The sequence below is a fragment of the Jaculus jaculus genome, chromosome 9 (assembly GCF_020740685.1).
Source record: "Jaculus jaculus isolate mJacJac1 chromosome 9, mJacJac1.mat.Y.cur, whole genome shotgun sequence".
Classification (NCBI taxonomy): domain Eukaryota; kingdom Metazoa; phylum Chordata; class Mammalia; order Rodentia; family Dipodidae; genus Jaculus; species Jaculus jaculus.
Genome location: NC_059110.1, coordinates 117,288,412 through 117,296,679, shown reverse-complemented (window position 1 = coordinate 117,296,679; position 8,268 = coordinate 117,288,412). Strand labels below are relative to the sequence as shown.

The window sequence follows — 8,268 nt, the reverse complement described above, 5'->3', positions numbered from 1 at the left end:
CAATTCTGTGTAACCTTCCCTGGGGCTCACCACAGAGCCATTGCTCCTGCCTGGTTCTTATCACCCTTAGAACACAGCAATAGGACCTGACTATCCACCCATATGTCCACCAGGCTCTGAGCAGCTGCGTGGGTGCTAGGACCAGGAACCAAGCCCAGGCTAGCTGTCAAGAAACACATTTAGGGCTGGAGAGATGGCTTAGCGATTAAGCGCTCGCCTGTGAAGCCTATGGACTCCGGTTCGAGGCTCGGTTCCCCAGGTCCCACGTTAGCCAGATGCACAAGGGGGCGCACACGTCTGGAGTTCGTTTGCAGTGGCTGGAAGCCCTGGCGTGCCCATTCTCTCTCTCTCTCCCTCTATCTGTCTTTCTCTCTGTGTCTGTCGCTCTCAAATAAATAAATAAAAAATGAACAAAAAATATTAAAAAAGAAAAGAAACACATTTAATCCTGAGCACCTCGGTCTCCTCATATTCAAACACAAGCTTAGCTCCAGAGTCCCTGGTCCAGTCCTGCTGCACCACACTGCCTCATGGGCCAACCAATGTCTCCATTGCCCACCTCCTCTGGGACACTCCTCAAAGTGCCTGGATTTCCTAAAGGGGTCCTCCAGGAGACCTGGCACCACCGGGAAGACTGGCTAGCAACACATACAGCATTGGTTAAGGGGAATTCACAGGGAGTTCAAATGAGAAGCAGCCACCAGGGCTAGGGATGCAGCTTGGTGGTAAAGCATTTGCCTTAGCATCTGGAAAGTCCTGGGTTCCATCACCAGGACACACACACACACTCCACACACATACACCCCAAACCAAACCCGACCAAACACAACAATCAGGAGGGGCTGGACTTGATATGAAGGGTTGCAATTGTGTGAGTGTGTGTGTTTGGTAGATTTTGTGCTGTGGCTATTTTGCTTTTTTTTTTTTTTTAGAATTTTTTTTAAAAAGTTTGTACTTACTTATTTGAGAGAGTCAGAGAGAGAAAGACAGAGACAGAGAAGACAACAGAGAATGGGTGCACCAGGCCTCCAGTCTCTGCAAACGAACTCCAGACGCATGCTCCACCTTGTGCATCTGGCTTACATGGGTCCTGGGGAATCGTGAAAGGGTCCTTTGGCTTTGAAGGCAAACACCTTAACGGCTAAGCCATCCCTCCAGCCCTGCAGTTTTGCTTTTTTTTTCTTGAAGCAAGACCTCACTCTAGTCCAGGCTGACCTGAGACTCACACTCTCTGTAGCTCCAGGCTGGCCTCTGACTCATGGTGATCCTCCTCCCTCAGCCTCCCAAGTACTGAAACTAAAGGTGTGAGCCACATACACAACTGTTTTGTTTGTTTGTTTTTTGTTTTCATTTCTTTGGAGACATAGTTTCATACAGCCCAGGCTGGCCTTCAGCTCCTGATCCTCCTGCTGCCATCTCCCGAAATGCTGGGATTACAGGCATGCACCGTCACACCCAGACTTAATCATTCTTTTTTAAAAGAAATTTTTTTTTATTTATTTGTTTACTAGAGAGAGAAAGAGACAGAGAGAATGGGCATTCTAGGGTCTCTAGCCATTGCAAACAAATGCCAGACACAGGCACCACCACGTGCATGTGGCTTACATGGGTTCTGGGGAATCGAATCTGGGTCCTAAGGCTTTGCAGGCAAGCACCTTAACCACTAAGCCAGCAAGCACCTTAACAGTAAGCCATTCCTCCATTCCCCCTTATTCATTCTCATTGCAGCCAAGCAGCTGTTGAGTCCCAGCTGGTATACAGCACCATGAAGCCCTTTGGGAAGACCAGTGTTGAGAGGACAGCCATCTATGGTCTCTGCTTTTGAAGACCTTAGGCTTTCACCAGGGAGGTATAACAATCCATATTTGAGAAAAGCGTAGCCCAGTTCCCTGTGAGCTGGTCTCGAATTGTACTTAATGTTAGACAAGTATTCCACGAATGAGAATCAAAGGTGAACCAAAGTAGTGGTGTGAGACATCAGAGGAGAGAACCTTTCAGGTTCTCTCAGAAAGTTCAAGGGATGGGGAGGGGACATGATGGAGAATGGAATTCAAAGGGGAAAGTGGGGGGGGGGGGGTATTACCATGGGATACTTTTTATAATCATGGAAAATGTTAATAAAAATTGAGAAAAAAATAAAAAGAAAGTTCAAGGGACAGGTAATAACGTCACATGAATCTCAATCAAGAGGAGGAATTCTTGGGGGTGGCAAGTGGGGTCAGCAAACTAAGGAGGCAAAGATCACCTGGCATGAGTGTTGGCAGGGCAAGAGGCAGGAATGAAGTGCCCTTATGTTTCACAGTCAGAGCCTGAACTTGATCCTGGGCAAGGAGCTGCTATGGAACGATCTTGAGCTCAGGAGTGACCGGGTGACAACAGCAGTTTGGGGCAGTTCGCTAAGGGAGACCAGCTAGCTGAGGTTATGACAATGACCCAGTGAGGGAGTGAGGCCTAGGTTTGGAAAGGAAGAAGGAAACATGACTTTTCAAAGGAAACACATAATTGCCACAAAGGCCACCAGAGTGTACTTAAAGGTATCTTCAAGGTTGGGGCCTTGTGACCCAGAGAAGGGTGTGAGCTGACAGAAATGACATTGTGTGTGGTTGACAAAATGAGACCACATCCTCCTGGTAATGATTCATTGTTTTTTATTAACAATGCCGCTGGTCGCTGAAAGAACAGACTGTACTTCATAAAGCAATATTAACATTGTCGTTCTCTACAAGAAAAAAAAAACACGTTTGCATAAATAACTTAAACGAGAAAATAAATATGTCACTTAACTCTTTAAAAACTGCACTTTCCTTTTTTTTTTTTTTTTTTTTTTTTGAGGACAAGTCCCACGTGGTAGGCTTGCAAAACCCACCAGCCCCCCAGGCTTTTCTGTGGCACGTGCTTCTGTTTAAAACATCTTTCCCCCTCCTTTTAACAATTACGAACACGGAAAGTAAGAGGGGTCTGGAAATGGCTTTCAAAGAGATTTGTGGGTGGCCACTGAGACGCTCTGCATTTCTCAGCATATATTTACAGCACTTGTCACTGACCCCCCCCCCCCCAGTGTTACTCTTTTAATATAAGATATGCCATCACAGAGAAGAGCTAGAGGAAGCTGTTTTCTAGGCAGAGATGTGTCTGTGGGTGGCAGGCAGGAGGAGGTGCTTCAGAAGGGACATGCTGGTTTGTGATGGAAGGTGATGCAAGCCCAGTGTCCTTAGACTTTAAAGGTCTCTGCAGAAGATTACTTTAAAATATGGAAATGTAGGAAGGGCACTGCTCTTTGGGAACAGGAGAGGGAGGTGTGATTTCTGTCCCTTCCACCTGTCTGGACTCCTCTCCTTCCCTACACCAGTGGAAGTCATCATCATCATCATCATTTTTTTTTTTTTTTTTGAGATGGAGGGGTGGAGGTAGCCAAACAGGGGAGGCCAAGCTACTAAAAACACAGCTTCTTCCAGGAGTTCGTTAGCCATAAATAGATTCTTTCCTTTCTTTCTCCTGCTTATTTTCCATGGTTGTCTGTCAGACCAGAGCAACCCAATTCTGAATTTTGGAAGTGACTCAAGTCCAGCTCATGCAGGCCCTCTCTCTCTCTCTCCCTCCCTCTCTCCTCTCTCCATTCAAAGGGCACCCTGTGCTTGATATTAAGAGGAGTCTTCGAGATCCTAATCCCACCCTCACCCCCATTTTACAAAAAAATAAAATAAAATAAAAAAGATACTGAGGTCCTAGAAGGATTCATGTATCTCAAGATCACACAGCAAGTTAGTGGCCAAGCCAGGGAACCAGGATCCTTACCTAGTGGGGTGCTGTAGCCCACCCAGCCTTTATGATGGGCAGAGTGGCGGGGGGGGGGGGGGGGGGGGGGAGGAATTTGGTTACTAAACTCTCTTTTAACAGTTCCCTGACTTTGCACCCTCCTCACTGCGTCGAACAAAATGCTTCCTTCCACCTGGGCCTCCCCTGAAGAGGGAGGGGATCAGCAAAGTTGGCGGGCCCTGGGGACGGGGCCCCGCGTGGCTCAGTGTCTGTGACTCGGTTTCCCCCTCCCCTGCCCTGTGGGACCCTCCCCTCTGGAGGGCGACAGGATTTGGTAGCCAAACAGCCTGGATGGGTTCACCACCACCCCCACCCTGCCCTGGGCTGCAGGCGTTTAAAAACACACACACGCACACACAAAACAAAATACAGACAAGTCGAACCACCGGTGCAGGGACAGAAACTGGGGAGGAGGGGAAGGCAGGGGGGGGGTGCGCCCGATGGTTGGTGATGGCGATTGATGGTGGCGGTGGCAGTGGCTGGGGGGTGGTGGTGGAGGGTGTGGGGGAGAGATGCTGGCCTGGCGCGGTTTTAGTAGGCGTTCTCCAGCTCGGCCTGGTTGGCTTTGGTCCCCCGGGTGCTGGGTCTTGGCTTCCGACCTTTCTGGGGCCTGGCGGCCTCGGGCCCGAAGTCCTTGAGCTCCGACTGGTTGTGGAAGCGCGTGAGGCGCTTGCACTTGCACGAGGCCACCAGGCGCACCTTGCGCGTGCGCGGCGCCGCGCCGCCCGGGCACAGCATCTGCACGCGCTGCGCGCGCGCGCGGTCGGGGATGCAGCGGAAGTCCGGCCCGTGCGGCCGCCACCACTTGCCCCGGCCGATGGCGTTGGGCAGCGAGCGCGCTGGGCCGCACTGGCCCGAGCACACCAGCTCGGTGACGGGCTTGGCGCTGCGGCACGGCCCGTCCGTCACGTAGCGGGTGAAATGCAGCTCGCGGCAGCTGTACTCGGACACGTCTGCGGGGAGAGGGGCGCGTGAGCACTTCTCGGTTCCCTCCATCCCGTCCACCACCCCCCCAAAAAAAAAAAAAACCACAATCGGTCCACACGCTTTTGCACCTGTGCACAGGTGACCGGGAGAGCCTTGGAGCTCGGGGGCCGGGGGAGGAGTGGGAAGATTCCTGGCTGGTCCTCGCCCCCCCCCTTTCTCATCCCTTGGAACCAAGTGATCCAAACACCAGGGCTCCAGCATGACTTAACTCCCTGTCACCTTGAACAGAGAAGTCAACCTCTGTCTTCTTCCCATGGGTCAAATGGCTTGTCCCAGGACTTCATTCCCAGGACACCATTTGGCACACCTGTGAGAGCTGGCAGCGTGGGTTAGTGTGCAATGTTAATCCCTTCCTAGCGGGGGGGTGTGCGGGGGGGGGGGCGTCCTTTTCTGATGCTCTGTAGGGTCCCTGGGAAGCAGGATAAACCACACCTGGATGGCTCTGGCTTCTCCTAAACTCCCTTGCCAGCCAGTTGGGAGGGGTAGGCAGGACTCAGAGAAAGCAGCGGAGGTTAATTGCAGGTAATAAATCCGGACAGCTGCTGGGGAGGAGGGTAGTGGCAGGGATAAGAATCCATTAGACTTGAAAGGAGCCAAAGGCAGCATGTCCAACCCCTTCATTATCACAGGCGGGGGGGGGGGGGGGGGGGGAGGCGACACAGGTCCAGGTTGAGGGGTGGGGGCAGAAAAAAAAAAACCGTGCCAGAAAGGTTGAGCTGCATCTCCTGACTCCACGCCCTAGGGTCCCACCCAGTTCCTACTGGCTCCCTCAAGAGTGAAAGTGATTTCCTTGGCATCCCAGGGTGGGGGTAGGGACAGGGATCTGCTTTTTACAAGTTACTATCTTACTAGAGGGACCAGAGCCAGGACTCCCCTCCCGCCAGCCCAAACGTATAGCTTCAGCTTAAGCAATTATTAAGCCGGTGCTGTGCACCAGGCTCTCTTCTGAAGACAACTTTTCTGTGTCGCTTAAATAGGCACCTGATAGTCATCTAAGTTTGCTCCCTGGGGGTCGGGGGAGGGGATTAGGTCTGAGGCCTGGCCTGGTCCCCAGCACACACTTTGACAATATCTCCTGCTGTAGGTTTAAGGCTGGAGCTTTTTATTAGAAAAAAAAAACTTATTTATTTATAAGAGAGAGCATGCCAGAGCCTCTAGACCCTGCAGATGAACTCCAGACACATGTGCCACCAATGTGCATCTGGCTTATGTGGGTTCTGGGGAATCAAACCTGGGTCCTTAGGCAGGCGCTTTCACGGCAAAGCCATCTCTCTCCAGCGCGGGCTGGAGCTTTTTCAATGACTAATCCTCGTGTGAGCACCTGTCCATCCCTCAGAGGTCTCGTGGGGGCACAAAAGGATAAAATAAAAATAAAAATAGTCCTCTGACCAAAACCAGAGCGGGGCGACGGCCAGGCTCCGCTCCTAGCCCCCTTGGAGAGCAGGCAGAGGATGTGTGGGCCTGGCCACCCTCCTGTGGCTGGTTTCCTGGTTTCTGGACTCTGTCTTGCAGGGGTGGTATGTGGGGGTGGCCTGTTTGCCCAGGGAAGGATGAGTTTCGGGGCTTTCCAAGAATAGTGTTCTTAGGTCAGGCGCTTCCTCTACGGAACATGAACGCTTTGCACGCATGGCTTCATCGGGGGATGTGGTCTTTCATGGGAATGGGCGCGGGGTGGGGTGGGGCTCTTATGTTTAGGGTCCCCTGTAGCCCTGCAGGCAGTCATGTGAGCCCTTGCCTGGGGGCGGTGGGGGGAGCTGGGGAAGGAGGTGTTCTTGCCCTCCTGTTTAGAAGACTTAGGTCTTGGCTGCACTTCACCAAGTTCCCCCTTTCCCATCAGGTCGAGGGACAGACAGAGTGCAGTGGCAGCCTGGGCAGCGAGTTCCCCTCCAGCGAGAACGGTGGCCAACAGGCAAGACTCTGGCTCAGGTGTCCCTCCAGCCCCCACCCTACCCCAGCTATTCCTGCCAGCCTTGCACATACACCCCCTCCAGGCTTGTCTGCGCAGGCCTGTCTCCATGCACTACTGGCTCCTTCTGGCCCCTGGGGTCAGGCTCCCTCCTCAGGAATGAGGCTGTGCTGGGATGGGCAGCCCACGACAGATGATGCCACCTGCTGTCACGCAGGAGCGGCTGTCCTCAACTGCCATCCGCGCATGTCACGGACTAAAACTGCACCTACAACTCCCGTTCCTCGGGTGCTAGCCACTGGGCAGACAAGGGGAGCTGCAGGGGGTTCCTAGCTTTGCAGCGGCACTCGCTCTCTCTCTCTCTCTCTCTGTGCCCCACATCTATACCGAGGCTGTCAAGCAGCTGGATCCGATTGACTTCAAATCTCAGCTCTTCTACTAGTGACCGCATCTCTGGGCCCTCGATTTCTCCACCTTCAGGGTGGGCTTCTCCTCACAGGCATCCCATCGGGTGGGTAGGTGGCATATGGGACAGTCCGAGTGTCGGACATGACATCTAGCAGCTGCTGCTACCCTCTCACCTTGTCCCTGACTCATTGGTTCTAGCAGTTGGGCCTGACCCCTGTGTTCTTAGAAGGGGATTCTTTGAGCATTCTGAACCTATTTTAATGCCAGACACACCCTACCGCAGCCTCTTACCTGCTCTGGGCCCTCGGTGCCAGCCTCTGCCCTTGTACTTGAATCCTAGGGCGCTGCTGCCACGGTACCTCTGTGCCTCCAAGCAAGCCTGTCCCTCCCCTCGTGTGGCAAAACTGACCACCCACCCAATCTCTCTTCAAAGCCTCCAGAGAGAATATTCTAGCACTTCCTCATTTGCTTCTCTGGGATGCTCCTGCTAACAGTTGTCTCTGCCCCATACCTTTGGCCTCAAAGGGATGGTGAGGAGGCCTCCCTCCATTCTCCGCTCTGTTCATGGTCTTGTTCTCCAGCTCTGGTGGGGGTTCAGGGTACTCTCCGAGCTCAGGGATGATTTCTGTGGCATCATTCTTGAAGGCCTGCCATCCCTGGCCCTCCACAGCATGGAAGGCTGCATGCACCAGCAGGCAAAGGAGACACAGGGCTAGAGAGAGCTGCATGGTGCCAGCCGGAGGAGGACACCCAGCCTTCCAGTAGCACAGGCTCCAGTCCCCAGCCTAGACACAGTCGCCTTTTTAAAGCCCCCTCCACCTTGTGCCAGCCAATGAGGACAGGCTGGGAACAGGGCTGGCCCCATGATTCCCTCAGCCTCAGGGGAGGGAAAGGGGTGTGCTCCAAGCCAGCCCTCCCCAAAGACTCCTCAAGCTCAGCAAACTTCCACATTGCTGTTGGCACTCCCAGGTGACCTGCAGGGGCCGGGCGTGTGAGGCAGGGCCCAAGCCAGCTCTCCGGGCACCTCCCACGTGCAGGCGGCTGTGGTTTTTCAGATATCGAAATGAACTCCGGCTTTTAATTGCCTGCCTCCCTGGGCCCCTTGGGCATTCTCAAAACAAACTGGGGACCAGCTTAACAAAGGAAATGTG

At 53.2% G+C, this 8,268-nt stretch overlaps 1 protein-coding gene across 1 annotated transcript; it reads right to left on the bottom strand.

The window, feature by feature from the left end:
• Positions 1-3,846: 3,846 nt before the first annotated feature.
• Sost (sclerostin) lies at positions 3,847-7,950 on the bottom strand. Its single transcript, XM_004655279.3, has 2 exons — positions 7,629-7,950; positions 3,847-4,769 (listed from the first exon to the last, which is right to left on the bottom strand). The coding sequence occupies exons 1-2, from the start codon at positions 7,843-7,845 to the stop codon at positions 4,348-4,350; spliced, it is 639 nt and encodes a 212-aa protein (XP_004655336.1). The 5' UTR covers positions 7,846-7,950; the 3' UTR covers positions 3,847-4,347.
• Between the last annotated feature and the right edge of the window lie 318 nt (positions 7,951-8,268).

Bases quoted from the DNA above. Each gene is read 5' to 3' on its own strand.
- Sost (XM_004655279.3), bottom strand. From the start codon at position 7,845: ATGCAGCTCTCTCTAGCCCTGTGTCTCCTTTGCCTGCTGGTGCATGCA. The intron at 4,770-7,628 runs GTATGGGGCAGA...CTCTCCCCGCAG, and splicing joins CCATCCCTTTGAGGCCAAAG to ACGTGTCCGAGTACAGCTGC.